At 40.3% G+C, this 25,045-nt stretch overlaps 2 protein-coding genes across 4 annotated transcripts in view; one reads left to right on the forward strand and one right to left on the reverse strand.

Annotated features, from left to right (window-relative positions):
- The window catches only part of LOC133532620 (zinc finger protein ZPR1), a 49,291-nt gene extending 37,986 nt beyond the window's left edge, over positions 1 to 11,305 (reverse strand). The window contains exons 1-6 of the mRNA XM_061871370.1: positions 11,112 to 11,305; positions 8,067 to 8,200; positions 6,971 to 7,089; positions 6,377 to 6,553; positions 3,372 to 3,487; positions 2,894 to 3,041 (exon numbers count right to left, since the gene is read on the reverse strand). Coding sequence (XP_061727354.1) covers positions 2,894 to 3,041; positions 3,372 to 3,487; positions 6,377 to 6,553; positions 6,971 to 7,089; positions 8,067 to 8,200; positions 11,112 to 11,216 — 799 coding nt within the window. The 5' untranslated portion in view covers positions 11,217 to 11,305. The remainder of the gene's footprint in view (positions 1 to 2,893; positions 3,042 to 3,371; positions 3,488 to 6,376; positions 6,554 to 6,970; positions 7,090 to 8,066; positions 8,201 to 11,111) is intronic.
- Positions 11,306 to 11,655: 350 nt separating this feature from the next.
- Positions 11,656 to 24,939, forward strand: LOC133532621 (uncharacterized). Of its 3 annotated transcripts, XM_061871371.1 has the most exons (7): positions 11,656 to 11,912; positions 19,742 to 19,895; positions 21,707 to 21,852; positions 22,258 to 22,444; positions 23,162 to 23,334; positions 23,784 to 23,912; positions 24,356 to 24,939. In XM_061871371.1, exons 2-7 carry the CDS (start codon positions 19,745 to 19,747, stop codon positions 24,545 to 24,547), a joined length of 978 nt encoding a protein of 325 aa, XP_061727355.1. In that variant the 5' UTR covers positions 11,656 to 11,912; positions 19,742 to 19,744; the 3' UTR covers positions 24,548 to 24,939. The 3 variants fall into 3 exon arrangements, with proteins under 3 accessions (XP_061727355.1, XP_061727357.1, XP_061727356.1); XM_061871373.1 differs by lacking the exons at positions 11,656 to 11,912; positions 19,742 to 19,895 and adding an exon at positions 20,242 to 20,269; XM_061871372.1 differs by lacking the exons at positions 11,656 to 11,912; positions 19,742 to 19,895 and adding an exon at positions 20,830 to 21,147.
- The last annotated feature ends 106 nt before the right edge of the window (positions 24,940 to 25,045 follow it).

Raw genomic sequence — 25,045 nt, forward strand, 5'->3', positions numbered from 1 at the left:
AATTTTTTTAGACTCGTTGTCGATTAGTTTTTAACATGTTATGCAGTGTATTTTTTAGGGTTTCGTAGGACAACCTAGAAACTCTTATATAAGTAGTTTCACCATGTCCGTCTGTCCGAGGGTTTGCTCCGTTATCTTTAGTGCTAGATAGCGGTTATTTGGCATGGATACATAAATCATGCATTGCGACAGAACGAGTAAAATAAAACTATTAAAAAAATTAGGTTATCTCCCATACAAAATGTGTTTACTTTTGTTTTGTTTTGTGGCGTGGCGTATGGTTGGATAAGGTCTTTCAAAACGAATAACAGTCTCCAAAAACCTTTTTTTATAAAGTTATTATTTTCGGAAATAATCGCTCCGAAAGAATAAAATGTGAACCATGGGGCCAAAAAATCGTGAAACAACAGCTTAATAAATACTTTCAATGAAAACTATAGCGAAAATGATCGATTGCAAAAAATCATCTCTTCTTACTAGTAAAAAGACGTACAGTCAGCATCAATAGTATCGGATGAAACAACGCGCCAAAAGTATCTGGTATTCCATATAACTTTTCCAAATATAGATAAATCTCTAAAATTTATATTCGAAAGTATATCTTTTACCGTCTTAATTGTTCTACATATAGAACCACCACATTTTGTTAAGCTGTTTCAGAATGGTAGATATTTTTGAATGCTTGTTTGATCCGCTACTTTTGATGCTGACTGTACAAAGCGCTGCAAAGGTTACCCCCTTATGCTACTAATAACCCCCGTTTGGCCTTTTTTGACTGAATGGTAACAATAATAAATATAAGATAAAAAGAAAAAAATAACGGAGCCCCTTCACAAGAAATGTTTTTTTTTTGTGGCTGTAGTTCGTGTCATCTACGAAGACGCGCCACACTCCTCCTCCCAATCGCCAATAGTACCTACAAATGTGGTGTGCAACCTTTTACTAGTATAGTAGTTCTGTCTATACACATTAATTAGTAGACATAACTACTACATTGCCAAAAAGTTGCAGATTTGTACTATAAGCGATTAGGAAGAAGAGCGGGGCGCGTCTTCGTGGATGACACGAACTAAGGTATATGACGCAATTTAAAATCCGAAGTATTTTCCTTATTTATTTATTTTAAGTAATTCCGATTATTTTGCCATTTTAAAAGAGCCTAATCTTAATGAAGTTGTGTTATTTTATCATAGTTCCTTTCTTCTATATAGGTTTCCTCCTTACCTTCGGTTTTCATCATCAGATCAGGTCGATTTTGCCAAATTTTGACAAATGTTGAAAAAAATAGTTTGCAGATGGTTTGCAGATTTTGAAAACAACTTACGAGTATGTAGGGATAGTGCTTAAGTTTAATAAAAGCTTGTAAAAATAGGTGAAAAGCGAGTCGGACCTAAGAAGTGGGAACTAATGGCTAAGTGAGCCAAAAAACAAGGCCGAAGGCTGAGTTCCACGAGCTGAATATCCGGACCACCCGGTTTCGTAGCGTTCCCGTGCCAAGCTGCAGGAAAGCAGAGCCTAGAATGAAACCAATGCCATAATGTGAACGAGGTCGTAGGCCGAGCTCCGTATAAGGGCGGAGGCCCGGAGCGTTCTATCGCGGCGCGCCACCATGCAAAGCCTGAATTGTAGGAGAACAGAGTTTGGAATTGAACCAATGTGATCTCGGCTCGCCTGCTGCTCGGCCTTAGTTCTTGCTCGAAAGTACGGCTTGCTGGGATCGGGATGCGGCTTTGGGTATCGGGCCCTATGTAGGGCTTTACATCCGGCCTATGCGAATGCAAAGCTCTGCATAGGGGCCCCGCTGTTTTCTTTTTATAACATTTTGACAATTAGTTCATATGTATCACGGCTTTGCAGCAACTCGGCATATTTTGAGCGCCCGGCCAGCCGTAGAGGAGCGCGTCCTTTGACCTACTACGGGCTCAAAGCTGATCATCATTAGGCACTAGCTGTAAGGTGCAATGTTATTTGAAATAATAATTTATAAATAAATCATCCTTCCTTGCTTTTCACTAATATGTTTTTAAACATAGTATCTTCTTTTGTTCGTTTCCGAGCTCTGTTTCCTGCAGCTTAGCCATGCACAAAAGTTTTAAGACACCCAGCAACTTCGGTTTAATGCTAAACTCTTCTCTTGGTCTTTGCGTAAGCCTAAAAATTATTTAAATTGGGTATCGTCATAAAGAAAAATAGACAGGATATTAACAAATAATAATAATTGATCAATATTGTTACTGACTTACGAAAAAAAAATACATTGTAAATAAAATGTGGTAGTACAAAATATCGGAGCGCGGGGCCCCCCTAGGCGCGGGGCCCTTAGCATATGCTTTTTCTGCTGTTCGGTTAATCCGCCACTGTGTCACCATTCGTTAAAATTTAGTACTATATTTTAATTATTATACGAAATGTATGTTATAACAAGTAAAATTATTCCTAAGGATTGTTATGAAGAATGTTCTTATGATGATAGAGCATTCTGTCATTAAATTAGTATGACTAACAACTTTATATGTTTTGTTTTTATACATAATGTTTATTATGAGTTTCAATAGTAGTTAAATGAAATTATGCTAAAAGTTTGTATTAAAATTGAACGGCACCCCGGATGTCATTCCAGATCTAGAGCAGAACCCAACTGGGGAAGTACCTCCACCTTACAGAAAGCCGCAGCCAAATAACACTAGACCCTACTCATAGTGTTGTGTTCCTGCCGGTGAGTAAGGTTGCCAGAGCTCAACGAGGGGAGGAGGGGTATTAGGGTCGGCAACGCGTATGTAACTCCTATGGAGTTGCAGGCGCACATAGGCTACGGAGACTGCTTAGCATCAGGCGGGCCGTATGCTTGTTTGCCACCGACGTAGTATAAAAAAAAGAGCTCTGGGGTACTCACTGGTGAGCTTCATGTTGGTGGTGGCCGGGGCGTTGCAGTCGGGGCAGTTGGTGGGGAACTGCAGAACTTCGTCGGCAGACAGCTGCTCGTATGAAGCCTCGGACGGGTCGCACGCAGTCAGGAGTGATGGGTCAGGGTTGTCCGATACCTAAAACAGGAATAATATCATTATAGCCTAACAAACCAATTCCGTCAGAAGAAAACGGCGGCAAATTTATAAAATGTAGACGCGAAGTTTTTTTTTTTAAAGAAAAAAACGGGGCCTTTATCTTGACATCCAAAACAGATGGCGCTGTATGTTTCGCGGTCACTGAATTGTCAAACGTCAACTTTTGACAATCAGTTTCCGCAAAATGTATGGAGCTGTACAGCGCCATCTAGTTTACCTGTCATATTCGAAGCACGAAATTGTCTTAGACACATTTTATTCAATCAATATATTTTTGGTCGGATTGGTGAAGTCGGTAGAGAACGGTACCTCCTCGCGTGTGAACACCCCCAGCATGTGGTCCTGGTCCGTGGTGCGCTTGAAGTCGACGCGCTCGCAGCGCGGGTCCTTGCGCGGGGCCTCCGGGTTCTCCACGAAGCAGTTGCCTGAACAGATAACATGAATTAAAAAATAACAAAACTCCATCACTTTAAAACGGGTGAAACAATTTCGTTTTGGAAAAACACTTCCAAGAACCAGCGCTAAAAACCTGCTTTCAAATAAAAAAACCGGACAAGTGCGAGTCGGACTCGCCCTCCGATGGTTCCGTACAAATTTGTAGATATTTAATTACAAATGTATAGTTTTCAGATTTTTCCCTGTTGGGATATAAGACTTGCCAAATTTCATAGCACTAGGTCAACAGAAAGTACAATAAAAATTTTCCCTTTTTGATAAACGGCCGTATTTTTTTTTTTACGTTAACTTAGAAGTTTGATTTTTTCACGGCTTCAAGGGACCTGAATATATGGTGTTAATTTGAACTCGATACTTCCACGCGTTCCCGAGATAAAGGGTCTTGACAGACAGATGGAAAAAAAAGTCATCCTATAGTGACTTATGTGATGAAGCTTGAGGTTCTGCGAGACGATGAATGAACAGCCTTCTGCGATATATTAATTTCGACATGTGTACAAACAGCAACACTCTTAACTGTCTATTAGTGGACCTTATGCCTTTTGTGATAATGTCCACCAATGGACAGTTAACAGTGAGGGTCATAGTACTGTGTGTAATTGTGTATGGAATTGTCTATTGGTTTCACACTGCTTTGGAATACTGTTATCCAATAAATATAAATAATAAAGAAATAAATATTATAGGAACATTCTTACACAAATTGACTAAGTACCATGGTAAGCCAAGAAAGCTTGTGTTGTGAGTTCTCAGACAACAATATACATAATACACAAATACTTAAATACATAGAAAACATCCATGACTCAGGAACAAATATCTGTGCTCATCACACAAATAAATGCCCTTACCGGGATTCGAACCCAGGACCATCGGCTTCATAGGCAGGGTCACCAACCACTAGGCAATACCAGTCGTCAAATGAAAGGTTATATATAAAATATAAGGGTTCCGTTTTTTCCTTTCGAGGTGGGTACGGACCTATGTTGACTTACCACTCGCGTCCTCCAGCTCTAATGACCACCGCTTGTCCAGCTGGCGGGCGCCCTGCAGCCGGCTCACTAAGGCATCTATCTGAGCAGCTGCCTCCAGGTGTCACCGCGAGACAGCCTTTGGGACCTCTCTCTCTGTTGACTTATCACTAGCGTCCTCCAACTCCAACATCCACCGCTTGTCCAGCTGGCGGGCGCCCTGCAGCCGGCTCACGAAGGCATCTATCTGAGCAGTTGCCTCGGGGTGCTCGCTGCGAGATAGCCTACTCGGACCTTTCTCTTTGACTCACCACTTGCGTCCTCCAGCTCCAACGTCCACCGCTTGTCCAGTTGGCGGGCGCCCTGCAGCCGGCTCACGAAGGCATCTATCTGAGCAGTTGCCTCGGGGTGCTCGCTGCGAGATAGCCTACTCGGACCTTTCTCTTTGACTCACCACTAGCGTCCTCAAGCTCCAACGTCCACCGCTTGTCCAGCTGGCGGGCGCCCTGCAGCCGGCTCACTAAGGCATCTATCTTAGCAGCTGCCTCCAGGTGTCACCGCGAGACAGCCTTTGGGACCTCTCTCTCTGTTGACTTATCACTAGCGTCCTCCAACTCCAACATCCACCGCTTGTCCAGCTGGCGGGCGCCCTGCAGCCGGCTCACGAAGGCATCTATCTGAGCAGTTGCCTCGGGGTGCTCGCTGCGAGATAGCCTACTCGGACCTTTCTCTTTGACTCACCACTTGCGTCCTCCAGCTCCAACGTCCACCGCTTGTCCAGTTGGCGGGCGCCCTGCAGCCGGCTCACGAAGGCATCTATCTGAGCAGTTGCCTCGGGGTGCTCGCTGCGAGATAGCCTACTCGGACCTTTCTCTTTGACTCACCACTAGCGTCCTCAAGCTCCAACGTCCACCGCTTGTCCAGCTGGCGGGCGCCCTGCAGCCGGCTCACTAAGGCATCTATCTTAGCAGCTGCCTCCAGGTGTCACCGCGAGACAGCCTTTGGGACCTCTCTCTCTGTTGACTTATCACTAGCGTCCTCCAACTCCAACATCCACCGCTTGTCCAGCTGGCGGGCGCCCTGCAGCCGGCTCACGAAGGCATCTATCTGAGCAGTTGCCTCGGGGTGCTCGCTGCGAGATAGCCTACTCGGACCTTTCTCTTTGACTCACCACTTGCGTCCTCCAGCTCCAACGTCCACCGCTTGTCCAGTTGGCGGGCGCCCTGCAGCCGGCTCACGAAGGCATCTATCTGAGCAGTTGCCTCGGGGTGCTCGCTGCGAGATAGCCTACTCGGACCTTTCTCTTTGACTCACCACTAGCGTCCTCAAGCTCCAACGTCCACCGCTTGTCCAGCTGGCGGGCGCCCTGCAGCCGGCTCACTAAGGCATCTATCTTAGCAGCTGCCTCCAGGTGTCACCGCGAGACAGCCTTTGGGACCTCTCTCTCTGTTGACTTATCACTAGCGTCCTCCAACTCCAACATCCACCGCTTGTCCAGCTGGCGGGCGCCCTGCAGCCGGCTCACGAAGGCATCTATCTGAGCAGTTGCCTCGGGGTGCTCGCTGCGAGATAGCCTACTCGGACCTTTCTCTTTGACTCACCACTAGCGTCCTCAAGCTCCAACGTCCACCGCTTGTCCAGCTGGCGGGCGCCCTGCAGCCGGCTCATGAAGGCATCTATCTGAGCAGTTGCCTCGGGGTGCTCGCTGCGAGATAGCCTACTCGGACCTTTCTCTTTGACTCACCACTAGCGTCCTCAAGCTCCAACGTCCACCGCTTGTCCAGCTGGCGGGCGCCCTGCAGCCGGCTCATGAAGGCATCTATCTGAGCAGTTGCCTCGGGGTGCTCGCTGCGAGATAGCCTACTCGGACCTTTCTCTTTGACTCACCACTAGCATCCTCCAGCTCCAACGTCCACCGCTTGTCCAGCTGGCGAGCGCCCTGCAGCCGGCTCACGAAGGCGTCTATCTGAGCAGCTGCCTCTGGGTGCTCCGCCCTGCGAGACGCTTGGTCTTGAGTGAGCCCTGCTATGGCCCGGGTGATGATGCCCTCCACTGTGGTGACTTCTGCGATATAAAATAAGATTTTAGACAATAAGTGCATTCATTTTAGTAGTTTATGTGAATGCTACATAATAAAAGGCATTAAAATACAAATGTGAGATTATGAAATGAGCCGAAAGCGAGTTTCATTAAAACATCACATGAATGTTTTAAAGCCTGATTATAGACAGTTACATACACCTTCCTTCCTTCTCCAAACGCAGCTCGGTGAGCACCGAGCGGTCGGATGAGCGCGCCCGGAATGGCGGATATCATTATTATTTTTAACAAAAAAGAAAGTAACTGATAAATTGACAATATAAGCTCTCGATTCATTTTAAAAATAATGTAGTTGTTTGTTAGTCTGTAAGGTCTTTGGTTGCCTGATAATAAATAATATTTGACTTGATTATTTAGAATGTTTTAAATTTCCACACTTGCCTCCTTTCTGACTCTGTGCCGGTACCTCGAAGTCCAGCTCAGGTATCCTTACGCTGGTGTAGTCGCTCTTGACCACCTGGCGGTTCAGGTCTTCGGGCTGCTCCACTCTGAGTTTCCATCTGGAAATATACTTGGAAGATAATGGAATGTTGAATGTAGTAGCGAATACGACACAGAGAAAATAAGTTTTTTTCAAAATTATTATTTTTGATACAAGCTTTCATTGTATTTGTATGTATATGCATGTATATATTTATACATATAAGTACATTGACCAGCGCTGCACGTGTTCATTTGTGTAGGTTTCTGATGGAAGATCAGCACTGTGGTCTCCGCAGCATTTATGCTCAGCCAGCACTTATTCTTTACCACAACACATGACCCTCTACTAATGCCTCTACTAATTTAGAAATATGACATGTACTTCGTTGTTACTGCTATTAGTGTCAAATTGTATGTTACCTTTTCTTTGTCTCTTGACAATTTTCTTTTTTGTCTCTTGTTAGTGTCACAAAGCATGTAAGTTATGGTTGAATAAAGATTTTATCTATCTATCTAGATTTTATCTATCGCTGACTGTACTTTTCTTTACACAGAATGGGGCTGGAATGTTTCTCCACTCTGCGAGTGCGGTGAGGAAGAGCAGACAACTGAACCCTTCACTCTTATTCTGGACCAGCTGAAGATTTGGTCTCCGTCACTCCTGACCTGATTACCTGGTTTGACAACCTCAAGGCCATACTTTGATTGTCCTTCAACTGTGCAACTAATACTCATCGAGACAATTCTAACAATCGACAGATAGTGTAGGGAAACTAACTTAGATTGCCTTATTTTATCACAAAGTTCCAATGGCCACCTCCTGTCCCCATCATTATATTAGTACAATGGTACCATAATATTGTATTGTCACTCCGCTTCCTTATGTATGCACATTTTCAGCTTCATTGGAAACCGGGAAGTGCGTCAAATTTGACTTGCAAGTTTTGATTACAGACAGCACAGACAATGGAACAGGTAAAACTAATAAAAGCTTGTTATTAGGCAGGTCCACACAGAGCGCATGATAACTCCTTATTACTCATAAGTTGTTTACCTGACTCCAAGCTCTGCAAAGGCCCCTCCGGGCTGGATCTCATTGTTCTGGTATCCACACTCCTCGCAGGAGAATGACATGATGACCACATTCTTGTAGTATGGGATCCGAGTCAGCAGCAAGCGTGTCATACCCTGTGATATAGCGATATGAGTTATTTATGTTTTAGTAGCTGTTTTAAGTAGGGATTTAATACAGAGCTGTATAAATATATATATATATATATATATATATATATATTGTTGTTGTTGTTGTTGTTATTGTTGTTGTATTATATATTTTTATATTATAGGCAGGCTTCGGAGTATTTTTAGCATGGTAAGACTAAAGTGAGCCATGGAGTCTTTGTTAACAACATTAAAATGAAAGTCGTACTCATACTCATCCTCATTGATTAAGTTCGTCTGGATCGTTTTAAAATATTCTGATTACTTATATGTAATACTGTTTACATATATGTATTTAAGTTTTAATTTTTTTTATACCATGACGGTAGCAAACAAGCATACGGCCCGCCCGATGGTAAGCAGTCACCACAGCCTATGGATGCCTGTAGCTCCAGAGGTGTTACATGCGCGTTGCCGACCCTTTAAAAACCTGTACTGTAGACTTATTTTTTCAAGAACCCTATACTATAGACCCTCGGGAAAACCTCGAAAGGGAGCTCCTCCTGAACGGCACAGTACGCGACCATTTAGGACATTATAAAAATATTATCAATATTACCTATATTGCAGTCTCATCGCTCCAATATTTTATTTAAGTACCTTGAGTACATACTATATTGTTGCGATATAGAACTACATAGTCACTCAAACTCATTCCTATTGACGTGTTATATATTATTCGTCAATGAAGATGGTAGGTAATGTATTTTTTTATACTTATTATTTATTTTATGAATTAAATTAATGAGGATGAGTGTGGCTCTAATTTTAAAATTAACAACGACTCCATAGCTCGCTTTAGTCTTACCGTGCTAAAAATACACCGAAGCCTGATTATAGGACATTATTACACACATTGACTAAGTCCCACAGTAAGCTCAATAAGGCTTGTGTTGAGGGTACTTAGACAACAATATATATAATATATAAATATGTATAAATACTTAAATACATAGAAAACACCCATGACTCAGGAAATATCCATGCTCTTCACATGAATAAATGCCCTTACCAGGATTTGAACCCGGGACCGTAGGCAGGGTCACTACCCACTAGGCCAAACCGGTCATCAAAATATGTAGATCGATAATCTGTTTGTTTGCCCCATGAATGAAATAGCCTTTATTTCAGACAAGTATTTTGTAAGTACATTTTGTTGTTAACATATATATATATATATATCTAATATCCATCTGTATGCCTTTTGTAGGCAAAGGCCTCCCCTAACTCTTTCCATTTATCCCTATCCCTTGCTATTGTAGTCCAGCAACCTCCTGCTCCACTCTTAATCTCATCATCCCATCTTCTTGTTGGCCTGCCACTCTTCCTCTTTTTGTCTCTAGTAAACCAGTACATTATTGCTTTAGACCACTTTTAGACACTCTGTTTGCCCCATACACACAAAAAATTACTAAGAAGTACTATGTGGTAGTGATGGTTGTGGTTGTGGTGGAAGTTCAGGTTGTTCGACAAAATCACATGTCTAGGAAAGGTTGATGTCAACTTTAGCCAGTCTTCTCCAAGACCATGGGGACAATACCATCCTCGAAATGTCAAAGGTGAATTTAAAACTTAATATGCGATTCAATATCGTTTCTATAATGTAAAATGAGTAGAACACTTATCTATGAATATCTGACAATCATCAGCTAACAAAATATACAACACTGAACCGACCATTCACAACCTTTAGGCGAATTGCAATTTAATGCAAAAATTTAAAACTGATATCTGATAAACTTTTATGTACAGTGTATTGTACACTGGGTGTTGGACCCCATGTGAAGAGTGTGCATGGAAGAAGAGGAAACAACAGAACACATTCTCCTAGACTGCAAACATGTAGACGTATACAGAAGCAAATGCCCAGGGACTCCATGCACACTAAGGGTTCATCCATTAATTACATCACACGAATTTCGAAGGTTTTTTGACCCCTCCCCCCTCCTTGTCACACTTGGTCACATTTGGTAAACCCCCTCCTCCCCTGGTGTGACGTCACAATTTTAGCAATTTTGTTCACAACGAAATCTGCAAATCGAATTAGGTATTATTGATATATATTCAAAATATTTTTGATAAAAGAGATATTAGTAATTTTATAACACAAAATGATTTGTAAAGAAAATGAAATGAATAAAAATGATTATCGTTCCAATAACTCATTATTTAAGTACACAGGGATTAAAAATAACTGGGTTACTGATGAAGTTAATGTGTCACAAAGTTTGTGACTCCTCCCTCCCCCTTGTCACAACATGTCAGATTTTGTTGACCCCCTCCCTCCCCCTAAATGTGTGATGTAATTAATGGATGACCCCTAAAGGAGGCAGTTAGCAACATGAAAACATTACTAAGTTTCATGTAGGAGTTGGGGTGGTTAGAGTAGTGCTACCTTATTTCACGCAAAACAGGCACTATAGTTGTTAATTGTCAATTTGCTGAAAATGCCCAGAAGCACTAACTAACACTGGACGTTTATCTCTGAATTTAATTTCTAAAATCTGGGCAGTTATGCCAAGTGTCACTTTGTACAATGTATTGCACATTGTGGCGGCTGTAGGTAAATATTACAGTAAGTAAATGTTCTGGGAACATTAAAGAACTAATATATTGACTATATTTATAAGAATTTTCATCTCTGTCATCTGTATCTTTGGCATTGTGGAGTTAATTTCCGTATTGACCGGAGGAAGGTTATAAAGATATAATTTGAACAATATCAAGATTTCCCATAAAATAAGAATTAATTTATTCTTAAAACAATTATTAGGATTCTTTTAGAACCTACTACTTGTTCGATGAAAAGTATAAACACGAACATAAATCAAATTGGAATGGATTACTAGCACGTTCTAGAACTTTTTTGTTTACTCACGTTCGCATGGCAGTTCATGCAAAGAGACTCAATTTCCGTGACTTCTGGGTCCGGGTCGTCAGCGCTGAGGTCCCTGAACACCGGGTTTTGTTCTACGGAGCACATTATTCAAGAAAACTGCGAAAAACTTCGGCAAAACAAAGCACGTTGCGAACTGACCCAATATTACTCAATGAAATGACGTTTTGACGTTTAACTGTCAAAACAAATGCAAAACAACTACGTTTAAGACTTGGATTCTTGCTTTTTAGCCAAGGAATAATCGATTAAATTTAATTTAGCTTTTATCTTGCAAGTAATCGCTGCTTTTGCAAATAAATAATAATATTTTAAATCAAGAAATTAAGTGTATTGTTCAAGGTTAACATGGTTACTTATTGAGGCGCGCCTCCATAGGATGATGTCATTAGAAAGAAATAAACATGCGTGACCTTGGAATTCGAGGCACTATGACGTCACTTCATTATTTTTGTCGATTTGTCCACGCTTCGTGCAATCTGACCAAATTAAGTATATGGCAAAAGTTGGCAGATACCACTTAAACTTTGTACGTTTTGCTTTGGGAGAATAATAATAAATTTATGCTTTCGGCGCGGAGCGGCGTGTTTGAACTGTTTGAATTCTCGTGAATCTAGAGGAGGCACGCCGCGCGCCACTGGCTTATCGTGTTTCCTGCCTTCTCGTAGCACATTTTATTTAAATTATTATAATTATATATTCTTAGAACTGTAGCTAGTGTTAATCCTGTTGTAGAAATACGTGGATTCAAGAATCGGATTGCTCAAATAATATACCTAAAGAGTAAGTGTTATTTATTATTTTCTATATATATCTTCGAATATATATATATACATATCAATTTCTGCAAAGCATGAAATAAACTTTATATTCTATACTGTATAGTCACCCGCAATAGTTATATTGCTTAAGTTGCAGGAATATAAAAAAAAAATCTGATTCCTCAGATCCATAGATTGTTAGTTTTTTTTAGGTCGTATGATATGAAGGTTGGTATATCGGCGGAGAAAATCCGAATCCCACCTTTCTGCTATCATTCAGGATTTTTGTACCGTTCGTTGAGCTAGATATTATTACAGGCATAGAAATAGGATAGTAAAGCGTTCGTGCTGATTACAGGGGGCCTACCGGGAAAATCGAAATTCGCAAATTGCGGGCATTTTTCTCTGTCACTCTAATGACGTCTTAGAGAGAGTAAAAGAGAAAAATCCCCGCAATCGGCGAATTTCGGTTTTCGCGGTAGGCCTCCTGGTAACTGAGAGGGTGACTGTACCTAGTTAATAGAATCAGGTGTTACTTAGCGGAAAAAAAAAAAACAATTGTTTTGTTTGTTATTAAAATGGATAGCTTTTACAGTTGATTACTCTAACTTTGATCTGCAATCTTGTGTTTTATACATCATTAATCAGTATAGAAGGTAGAACATGCAAAAAAATTCAAGGCCGTGGTATTTGCAGTGAATATGTAAATACAAAATGTAAATACCTACTGTATTGTCTGTTACGCCAGACACTGAAAACTGAATCCACAAAAATTGGGTATCATGGGTATACAATGAATAGGCATTTCATCTCTCTCCCCAGTCTTTTTTCTGATATGTACTGTCTGCTACAAAAATATCTAAACTATTAAGTCTTAACTTTTACTTTTTTCAAAATAAATTATATTTGTTTTGATAACGCACCTAAAAATATCTTCGCATTAGATCGGACCAAGCTAAATCTGCACAGATTTATTTTGAATGACAAATTGTGGTCTTGTCACCATAAATGTATTGACATTGAATGTATGAAAACCTCAAACTATCTCCATGCCAAATTTCATTTAAATCGGTTCAGCGGTTAAAGCGTAAAGATGAAGAGGTAACAGGGGGCCTAACGCGAAAACCGAAATTCGTAAATTGCTGGGATCTTTCTCTTTTACTCTCACTAAGACGTAATTAGAGTGACAGGGAAAAATGCCCGCAATTGACGAACTTCGATTTTCGCAGTTATAGCCCAGATAGAGTTACTCGAAGAATTTCAATTTGTTTTTTTTTTTTAATAAATAAATATTATACGACATTATTACACAAATTGACTAAGTCCCACAGTAAGCTCAATAAGGCTTGTGTTGAGGGTACTTAGACAACGATATATATAATATATAAATATTTATAAATACTTAAATACATAGAAAACACCCATGACTCAGGAACAAATATTTATCCATGCTCATCACACGAATAAATGCCCTTACCAGGATTTGAACCCGGGACCATCAGCTTCATAGGCAGGATCACTACCCACTAGGCCAAACCGGTCGTCAAAAAAGTTTTCAATTGAAATATCGTTTATTTCAGATATGTATAAGCTAACATGAAAATTACTTACACGGTAAATACAAATTATATTTTATCTAACCGCCATTGAAAACTAGTCACAAGTACCCTACTTGTATATATGTATATAGTATATACCTATTTTATTACATGCTAGTCAATGACATCGCTTCCCAATATCTATTCGGGTAAATTAGTCATCAAGGTCTCAGGTCAAGTCACATGGCATCGCTATGCTTAGAATTTTAAGTTTTTATAGGAAAAAGAAACAAGGTATTCCTCTTGGGGTCATCCACATATTACGTCACAGAGTATGGGGGAGGGGGGTCATACCAAACGTGACAGTACATGTTTAAGGTCCAAAAAAGCGTGACAATGGGGGGGGATTCAAAAAGTGGAAATTTTGCGTGACGTAATATGTAGACGGCCCCTTTGTGTTTTTAAAAGTTATCATTTACTCGTGCACACATGCACGTGCTAAGTAAACGTCATAATCTTATACTTACCTTTAAACGAGCAATTCTTGTATATATATTTCTGTGATCTCGGAAACGGCTCTAACGATTTCGCTAAATTTTGGTATATGCGGGTTTTTGGGGGTATACAATAGATTAGTAGATCTAGATTAGTCTTATGTTTGGGAAAACGTGTGTTTTCGAGTTTTCATGCGTTTTTCTTTCGACGCAGAATATGGTCGCTAATTTCGTGTTACCGGCCAGTGTCCGTCTGGTCCAGCGGGTTAAAAGACGCGGACGGCTAGAAACGAGTGTTACGGGTTCGAATTTCGCCCGGGGATTAACTTTTTTTTTATATGTTCAAGTTTATATATAATTTTTCAGTTTTTATTGTTTTACTTAGACAAGTTTAATTTAGTAAAAAAATGTAGTTAAGATTATCACCTATACACCACCATATTACAATAAATAGTTATAACCGAGCAAAGCTCGGTCGCCCAGGTACTTTCATAGATGTTTGACGTTTAAAATAACACTTGCATTGTCTGGGCTATCAAAATCGCTGCCAACTTATCATGGTCTGACTCTAGTACGACTGTACATGATATTATGTATAGCTCTTACCTGTCAATCTACGAATAGTGTCAATTAAATTTCCTTTTTGTAATTTTATGACCTGAAACGTATGCTCGCGCCATCTACAAAAACCCTTGACAGTTGCCAACTCCATTTATGACCCTCTTCTTCTTCCTCGCGTTGTCCCGGCATTTTGCCACGGCTCATGGGAGCCTGGGGTCCGCTTGACAACTAATCCCAAGATTTGGCGTAGGCACTAGTTTTTACGAAAGCGACTGCCATCTGACCTTCCAACCCAGAGGGTAAACTAGGCCTTGTTGGGATTAGTCCGGTTTCCTCACGATGTTTTCCTTCACCGAAAAGCGACTGGTAAATATCGAATGATATTTCGTACATAAGTTCCGAAAAACTCATTGGTACGAGCCGGGGTTTGAACCCGCGACCTCCGGATTGCAAGTCGCACGCTCTTACCGCTAGGCCACCAGCGCTTCGACTCCATTTATGACCCTAAGCATTTTATTACTAAAAATATTGCCGTTGACTGTACCTATTGCATGGGCTCGCAGTATTTTGGTGAACCGCGTATTTGCAATAACAAATCTGTCTCTATGTTTACATATGATCTTAGCAACATCGAACTAGGTCCCGACAGAGACCGTTAATAATAAAGACATTCCCCCACACACCCCAAAGGGGTTATCCACTTACATCACACGTTTAGGGGGAGGGAGTCACAAACTTTGTGACGTTTATTTTCATTTAACCGAAAATTTATTTTAAAATAAATTATTCGCCGTACAGTTAAAAAACAAGTTTTTGGAATGATAATTTTTTTTTTAATTTTCTTCCTAATCAGTTTTGGGTTACTTACTAATTATTCTCTTTTTAAAAATATTTTGACAAAATATTAATACTACCTAATTCGATTTGCCGATTTCGTTAAAAACAAAATTGACAAAAATGTGACGTTCCACCAGGGGGAGGAGTTTGCCAAATGTGACCAAGTGTAACAAGGAGGGAGGGGTCAAAAAAAATCTAAATATAATTATACCTTTTAGAAAAATAATTTTTTTGCTTCTTTTCGCTCTCCTGCTTGCTTACGTGGCGTATGGCACAAACGTATATATTCTCACCCGACGAAATGTGAACACCTTGGTATCTGTACCCCTAGTGTAAATTTATTCGATATCGTAACGTGACGTACGCGTTTGCGTTAAGTCTCATTTTGTATGGGATTTAGAAACAGCGCGCCAAGCGGGACGTTTTGGAAACTCAAAATAAATTTACACTAGGGGCTCTGATAGCGACTGTCCCTACAAGTAATCAACCACAGTCGTAATCTACAATGACGTGGAACACAACTATGTGGACATTAGTACTCTGTATTAATACCGCTCTCTGGTCCCGGTTACATCACGTTCAAAACTTCAAAACACTTGTATCGCCGCGGAACGATTAGGTATTTACATACCTACACGATATATTTCTATATTATGATGTAAGCGCTCACTTGCCATAAATCTTCCGCGTTATACGATTGCGAACAATATTGTTAGGGGGCCTAACCAAGATGACGTTCTTACATACAAACTACAAACAAACATAAAAATGTATGAAGACAGATGCTATGAAAAATCACGTGTAAGGTAGCTTGTAGACGTCCGGTATTATTGCCGGACAACGGACTGTGTTACGCAACTACATCCAATTTTGTATGTGGCTACCAACAGCTACAACCAAGAAAACAAGACTTCATCGCCGAACGCGGACAAATGTCCGGTGAAAACACCGGACGTCTACAAGCGACCTTACCTTACTCATAGTGTTGTGTTCCTGCCGGTGAGTAAGGTTGCCAGAGCTTAACGAAGGGGGGGGGGTTAGGGTCGGCAACGCGCATGTAACTCCTCTGGAGTTGCAGGCGTACATAGGCTACGGAGACTGCTTACCATCAGGCAGCCGTATGCTTATTTGCCACCGACGTAGTATTAAAAACAGGTGACTATTTTCATACATCATTTAAGTATCGTGTCGATGTTTTCTACCAACGATTGTTATCTTAGCTAGACCCCCTGGGCCCTTGAGTTTCGTTTCTTTTCATTTAATGAAAAGTCTCATTTCTGTCCTTGCAATTTAAAATAAAACAGTCACATATATGTCACAGGCAACTTAGGCAAGGGCCAAATGTCACGAAAAATGTGACTTCTATGACCATCTGACAATATTGCGTTAGCTCGCACTCAGTGCATCCCACTCACACCTCACATCAATTTATGTGTAGGTACGAGATGCATTGCGAGTTTACACAGTACTGTAGGTCATGTAAACAACCAAGGTAAACTCATCCGTAAAGCCCATCACAGACGGAGCGATAATATACCAAAAGATATCTTATAGCAAGGAATCTTACGATATATTTTACGTACCATTTGACAGAGCCTACACACGAGGCTATAATATATATCTTGGTATCTTACGATATCTTATTGGGACCGTGCGAAGTGCGTGGTGGGGGTAAGTAAAGCGATCCCAGCGCATAAGGTGGTAAAAATTTGAACTAACTGCGGATAGCGTCTTTAACATTTCGTACAATTATATGGCTCGAAATGAAACTTTGATTTACGATTACTCCTGAAATATTCATTTAAATTGTATGGTGTAAGGGACCATTGTAATCTGTATGAAATGCTTAATATAACTAATGTATTTATGTTGATAATTGTTAATAATGTATCCATGTAAATAGCTTTGCAAATGCCACATATTACGTGATCTTTTTCTAGAAGTTAAGAATGGATATAGTAAGTTATCCTTAAAAGATAGACATTTCACATCGCGGACTTTTTTGTAGACCTATGAATGAGAAACAACCCCATCATACATTGTGTTGTTATAGCTCAAACGGATTAGGCAGCGTTTTCGATTAAAGCTCCTAGCCAGCGTGATTTTTTCCGACAACATCGTTATATTTCAAACAATTTACACAAAACCTTTACAAGTTATATACTTAAGCCTTCCTCAAGAATCACTCTATTGATAGATGAAAGTCGTATGAAAATCCGTTCAGTAGTTTTTAGTTTTGGAGTAGTTTTATAAGATGTAGTGAATTGACGTTTTCCCCTAGAATTGCGGACACTAGGTTGCGTGACAGTCGTGCACGCTCCCAATAGAAAGGCATCTTAAGATACTGTAAAAAGATACGATCTAACTGAGGCGGGGAATGAAAACACTCAAGGTAGATTTCTGATAATCTATATTCATATTTTTTTTATACGTTTAGCTAGATTACAATTTCACTACCCGTAATGTCTGCCACCCCCGAATGAATCGCCTGCAGATACATTTTCCTTTAGCAGGGCGATATTTCCTAATACCTCTAAAAGCTAAACTACAATCAAACAACTCCTTTTCATTAGTAGAAACACACTTTTGCTCCTCAACATTTGTTCCTTTGCCATATAATCTATTTTCAAACAATTATATTCCCTTTAATAAGTAGGTACATTATCTTTATCAGTTATACTTAAACTTATTAGTTTCATTCGGGGGGTGGCAGCCATTACGGGTAGTGAAATTGTAATCTAGCTTCACGTATAAACAAATATTAATATAGGTTATCAGAAATCTACCTCGAGTGTTTTCATTCCCCACCTCAGTTAGATCGATCTTTTTACAATACCTTGCCATATATAGCTCAGTATATTACTATATATTTTGGTATATTTCGTCTCTCTCACAATGTAGTGCTAGACAGCCAACGATATATATATTTTGGTATCGTTGGCTTGTGTGGTGCTTAGCTATAGTATAAGATATCTGTCGGTATCTTACGGTATGTTAATATATATTTATCGCTCCGTCTGTGATGGCCTTAAAGGTACCTACGGTTCTACATAGGTACTTTGGGTGAATACTTTGGTAGAATAGTCAATTTTAGTAATTGCTTAATGCTTTTGACCACCAAAACGACTGACGCGCGCAGCTTCAGCCCAATATCGACCTTCGTGCATTCCGACAAAGTTCATGACATGATGACGACCTATATATCTACTTACTTTACCCTTTGGTGACGACACGCCGGGCTCGATAATAGGCATGGCCTACAAAACTCGACGGGTTGTAGGCTTGAGTCGGTCAGGACCGAAGAACTAAAAGGAATGAAATCCCACCACAGACCGAAAGGAACTAGTTCATCTTAAGCGCTCTTAATCGGTCTCGGTCCTTTAGTTCAGTAGTCGGTATGTCAGCGGGCCTACCGCGAACCACGTTCGACGGGTGGCCTCCCTGTCACACTTACGTACGAATTTACAAGTGCGACAGAGAGGCAACACGTCGAACGTGGTTCGCCCTCAGTACCAAGTAACAAATCGGTCGGGAGCGAATGATCGGAATGAGTCAAGGTCAAGAAATTCGCTCTCTCACGCTCTCGCTCTGTTTATTTGCGAGCGAGAGCAAGATATAACCTAGTCATACTCATTCAGATCTCGAGATTTGCTCCTGAACTAAAGGAACTAAAGGACCTAAAAGAGCGAACTAGTTCGTTTGACCGATTGACCGAGATCGGAGCGCTCTTTTTAAAGACCGAGCGGGCACAACTCTAACGGGTTGTACTATCTCTGGTATTAAATTATACGAGTAGGTAATCATTTAAAATTTAATTTTCTCGAAAACTATTTAAGTAAATGGTTTGTTCTCACTGTATATCATAATGATATAGTGTGGAGTGCCTAGTACAAATTTTATGAAAATGTGACGTTTATAGTTTATAGTGGCACTTTCAGAGTGTCATGTTACGGCACCGTGACTTTAGGTCGCAGCTCGCTGAACAGTCGTGAGGGCGCGGGACCGCGAAAAAAATTGTAACAAATTACAAAAAAAAAACTGTTTTTTTAGTTTATTTCGATCAAAAATAAAATTACTCATTTTAGAAGCAATTTTCATATTTTTATTAGCCTTTGTGCGAAAATTGATAAACATTTTTAATGGTGCTTTTTCGTGATTTTTTCTGGTGAGCGTAAGTTTGAGCAAACTATTGTTTATTCATGTTTCAAATTAACGAAGTTACTAGAGAAAGGGCTCAAGATTGCTACTGATATTTTTAGGCAACCCTATTATGATCCAAAAAAGTGCTCGAATTTTCATAAAACTTTGGCAGCTGAACCCACGGCACCTTACCTTGGTCTGACTGTACGCCCCACTGTTTCAGTTTAGAAATTAACAGTCTTAATTATTTATCTGTCTCTACAAATACACTTAATTTTCAGAACATGGGTAAAGACGAGAAAGAAGACTCCGGCTTCGGCTTCAAGGACAAGGCGAAGGCAGAAGAGACCCTGAAGCTTCTAGAACAGCATGACCCTAATTACCGGCGGCTCACTGTACGTGGACTGCTGGGCCGAGCGAAGAGGGTACTTTCCTGTAAGTATGACTTCAACAAGGTGAAGAAACCCTGAAGCTGTTAGAACAGCACGAGCCCACCTACTAGCGGGTCACTTTGAGGGGACTGCTGAGTGTCGTATGGTCACTGTGAGGGGACTGCTGAGCGCCAAGCGAGTACTCTCCTGTAAGTATGACTACAACAAGGCGAAGAAACCCTGAAGCTGTTAGAACAGCGCGAGCCCACCTACTAGCGGGTCACTTTGAGGGGACTGATGAGCGCCAACCGCGTACTTTTCTGTAAGTATGACGTCAACAAGGCAAAGAAACCCTGAACCTGTAAGAACTGCATGTCCCTAATTATCGGCCGCTCTCTGTACGGGGGCTGCTGCGTCGCGCGAAGAGGGTACTTTCTTGTAAGTATGCGATTTTTAGCTGACTTCAAAGCAGGAGGTAATTTTGTATACCACAAGGGCTTGCCACAGACGTGCGGGATATGCAATGCAACGAAATTAAAAACTAGTTTTAAAATTCCTGATAACATAGGTACCTAAACTGTAATTTAATCAGGTACATTGTTGCCCACAAAGCACTTATGGGTAACAACATTTCGACGTGGCACTTAGAACTATGAAGTAGGCTGACCAGATATGAAAATTAGACTATGAACAATAATAGCACTTTCTCTGTTACTCTTACTGAAAGTTCCATAAGAACATCTTGTTTGGTCATCTCCCTCTTCCCCCTTGTCACCTTTATAGTAATCTTGCTCTAAGGACAAATAGGCGTTGAATTCAACCTTATATCTGTCGGCTCTTTATTATTTGTCACTATGCCTGTCACGTTCTAACAAGTATGTAAGCGCGAAAGTGACGGGCATAGTGACTAAAATGGAACCATGCTGCCACCGCAGTACCCCTTCTATGACATGTGCCATGCGATAAGTAACTGTCATTAAATTTCAAAATCTTATTCATTATGATGTTATATTAATATTGTATAATCTAATATTAATATAACTACCACAATGAATCAAAATCCACCAGTTTCAAACCAAGAACCATGTTTATGTAGCAAGAACGCTTTACTATTTATACTAGTGTTATTTAGCTTGGTTTTCTACCAAATTTATCGTCATATAAAAGAGGTGTCGCAGATCTTGAACGTCATCTTATCTCGTTTATTTACGAAAAGCCCACCTAATGTGGAGGAGTTAACTTTTGAGCTGGATAATGACGGCGACCATGATGTACGATAGATTTCATGACTACTTTCAGGAGATAATCTTAATATGGTAATTATGTCAAGCTGGTGCACACTATATTTATGTCGGATGCCATTCCAACAAAAACCAGTTATTAATTGCATATATATTTAGCCCGTAAATTATTGCAGGTGACTAAATAAACACTTTGTAATAGTTAGTCGTATCTCTCGTACTTGTTTTTTATATTCATATAGTTAGTCGTTTGAATCAAAATAATAATCTCAGGATACCTTAACACTCCTCGCTTCTCTCGTCGTCGTACCAAATGGATACTTAATTCTTATTTATTGATAGTAATTCAGGTATTCAGAATTTCCGGTTGATGGTAGAAACCCCTTCAGGTGTTTATGGGCGACGGTAATAGCTTACTATTAGACGATTCGTATTCTCGTTAGCCTCCTATATCATAATAAAGATTACTTCCGTAAAGTTATAATCAAACAAACCACGCTTGTCAGTGAAAAAAGGCGCGCAAATTCAAATTTTCTATCCCTATTTTTTTTTAATTTGCCGCCATTTTATACGGACAAAGTGGCTGTGCCCTCAATTGTTTAGTACTGTGTAATAAAATAAAATAATCTTCCAGTGACAAAAGCTGAAGATAAAATAAAAAACATAAAAGAAGCAATGGAGGTGTTCGAGAACTGGCTAGCGGAGCTGGACGCGGGCAAGGAGAAGAAACCGGATAAGAAGAAGGAAGATAAGAAGGTTGAGAAGAAAGAAGATAAAGATGTAAGTAGAATAAATATAGAATTTGAATATGATAGAAGTAAAAAGAACACCAGTCTTTTAGTCTGACTGTGTTCCACAAGTATACAACTTAATTTAATGCTTAAGTATATCAAAACCACCAAAACTAAAAACTAAATGTATTTACTATCGAACAACTTAATCCCTCTCTATGTGAAACCTTTTCACGTCTTCTGCGTCATTGGCATTAAATAAACTGATTTCAAAAGTAAACATTTTTTAACACTTACCGTATCTATAATGTACCCTGAGTGTACCTGCTGTGAAATAATGTTCTATTTCTATGGTACCACAAATCAGTTTTTATATATCCGTCCGCTCTTATCTTTTACAATCATGAGGTGTTCGACTCTGTATGGAATTGACGATATTGATTGGTTGTTTCAGTCAAGCTCAGACGTGGAAATGGAGGACAAAGAAGAGAAGAAGCTGCCAGCAGACAAGGTCCCCGGGCTGGGCTTCAAGGACGCGGAGGCGGCGGAGGGGACTCTGAAGGCTCTTGAGGGCCGCGACCCCGACTACCAGCAGCTAGCCGTCAAGGGGCTGCTCGGGAGCGCCAAGAGGGTGCTTACTTGTGAGTACAAAGATGTCTATGGACAATTCCCATCGGCTTGCCTTATTTAAGACGTCATCTCGCAAAGGTCTATAAGCTGGACGATTTGAGTTAGACGGTCGAAATATTTTGCAGATTGCACCAGCATAGGTTTTACCTGTAAATCCTACGAAAATTGTCAAAATCTGGTTACCTATATTTTTTAGAATTTTATGATCCAAATGCCAACTCTTTAAACCAGATCCCATAGGATAAAACTAGAAATAGGGGAAACCTAATGCTTTGACAGTTGTCAACTCCAGTATGTCCAGCTTATTCAACTAGTGTTAGATTAGATGTCACCCATTCCTGACTGGTGATTCTTTCAATACAAGTAAATGTTTATTTACTGTATGATTTTCTTTCATTACATACTTTTATACTTACTTAAATATTTGGAATCCCGCGGTCGGTTGTTACCTATCAATCTTACCATAATGATAAAGCATCCATTCTCATTTTTATAAATCTGTGTGTTCAATAATATTTGACAAAGTCGCACATAATCCAATCCATCAAATTTCCATTTACATAATTGGTTCAATATCTTATATCGATCTTCTTGCACGCTTAGAGCGTATTGACTTTGTCTGGTCCGATATCGGATGTTGGCTGACCCTATATCATAAACCCTTTCAGTTTTTAGTTTACGTTTTGTTTTATCACTTTAAAACGCTCTTCTGCTTTTCTGATTCACAGGCACTCGGGACGAAACTAAGCTCGCTAACATCAAGGAAGCCATGTCGATCCTGGAGAAGTTCCTGGACGACTTCGACACCAACCACCTGAGCAAGCAGAACAACGCGTATCTGAGTCTGGGCATTGTGAGAACTGCGGAGAAGTCTGCTGGTGATGCCGTTACTGAGCAGCAGGTTAGTACATGATCCCAGTCCGCTCCAGTATTACATTGACACCAAGCATCTTAGCAAGCAGAACAACGCATATCTGAGTCTGGGCATCGTGAGAACTGCGGAGAAGTCTGCTGGTGATGCCGTTACTGAGCAGCAGGTTTGTACATGATCCCAGTCCGCTCCAGTATGACATTGACACCAACCATCTTAGCAAGCAGTACAACGCATATCTGAGTCTGGGCATCGTGAGAACTGCGGAGAAGTCCGCTGGTGACGGCGTTACTAAGCAGCAGGTTTGCAACACATTTGTAAGGGCAGACGTTCTAACCAGAACCTTAAAAGGTTAAAGTTGGCTCAATACAAAAAAGACACGTAGGCATGTCAAATTTTCGCGAAAACATGTCTAAATTAACATTATTTTTGTCTTAAAAGACTCGCAGCCAGGCCATAATTGTTGTTTTTTTTTTCAGAGAGCCTTCATAGCAGCTTACAGCTCCGTGAACGGGGAGTACAAGCGCCTGCGCACCGTTGAGGAGAAGGAAGGTGGCAAGACCTGGGACATCGTGAGGAACACCGCGCTCAAGGAGCTGAAGGAGAAGGTAACTAGTATCCTTACAACTACCTACTTTCCTGTACAAATATATACCTAGGTAGTTCTCTAAATAAATATTCTTTTTTCGTGCTTCTGCATGTAGCCTCATATTTGGAAAATAGGGAATAGGATAATATTTCCAAACCCTCTCGCACATGAGAGGAGGCGAGGCCTGTGCCCAGCAGTGGGATGTATACACGATGTAACATGAGGAAACTGAAATATTTTAACAGTCATTAACATTTCTAATCACATTTAGAGACTAAAATGTCATATAAACTTTTCTGATATTATTTTTGGTGAAATTCACTTAAACTCACAACATTTTTTCTTTCTTTTGGCTTCAGAAGTGCGTGGTTAAAATGTTTCTGGTTCCTCGTGTTACACCGTGTATAGACTGAATTACTTACGTCCGTCTTCCGTTTAAAATATATGTCTTTACATTTCCAGCACGCCAATGCAAAACTTTTCAACGACAAAGACGAACCTACCGCCGAACACCTGGAACTCCTGCTGTGGGCCTACTCACCTGAAGCCGCCAAGGTCAAGAAGGTCGTGCCAGAGACTAAAGAGTCCAAACAGGACCGGAAGAGGAAGAGCAGCGGCGGTGACGAAACGCCCAGTAAAAAGAAAAAAGAGTAACGGCAAGGTTTTTGAGTTAAAAAATGTAAATTTAATTTTTTGTAACGGGAATCAATTTAATAAAGTAGCGTTACCTATTTAAGTGATGGATGAAAATTTACTGGTATACTGTCATGAACATAGGAACAACATTTGTAAAGTCCGTCTAAGTTAACTTAGCATCAATTAAAATTGAACAAAGTGAGGTAGGTACTTATGTCATTAAAAACGTCATATTTTCGTAGAAATTTGACATGATTACATTGCAAATTTAATTTTATAATGTAAAATGTTAAATATCAAGTACCTACGCAATATTTTGTGAGGCATTTACCTATTACTAGCATTAAAATGGTTTTCAAGAGCATTTACACCGTATTTTACGAATCATTGAATAAAAAGTGTTAACATTGTTTTTTGATTTTTATTTTTTCCAAACCCAATGTTTCTCGAATAATAGGATCAATAAAACATTTTCCAGATAAATGAATGGAATAATGTGATTATTGGAGTGTACGA

Source organism: Cydia pomonella, chromosome 27 (assembly GCF_033807575.1).
Source record: "Cydia pomonella isolate Wapato2018A chromosome 27, ilCydPomo1, whole genome shotgun sequence".
In the NCBI taxonomy this organism is placed as follows: domain Eukaryota; kingdom Metazoa; phylum Arthropoda; class Insecta; order Lepidoptera; family Tortricidae; genus Cydia; species Cydia pomonella.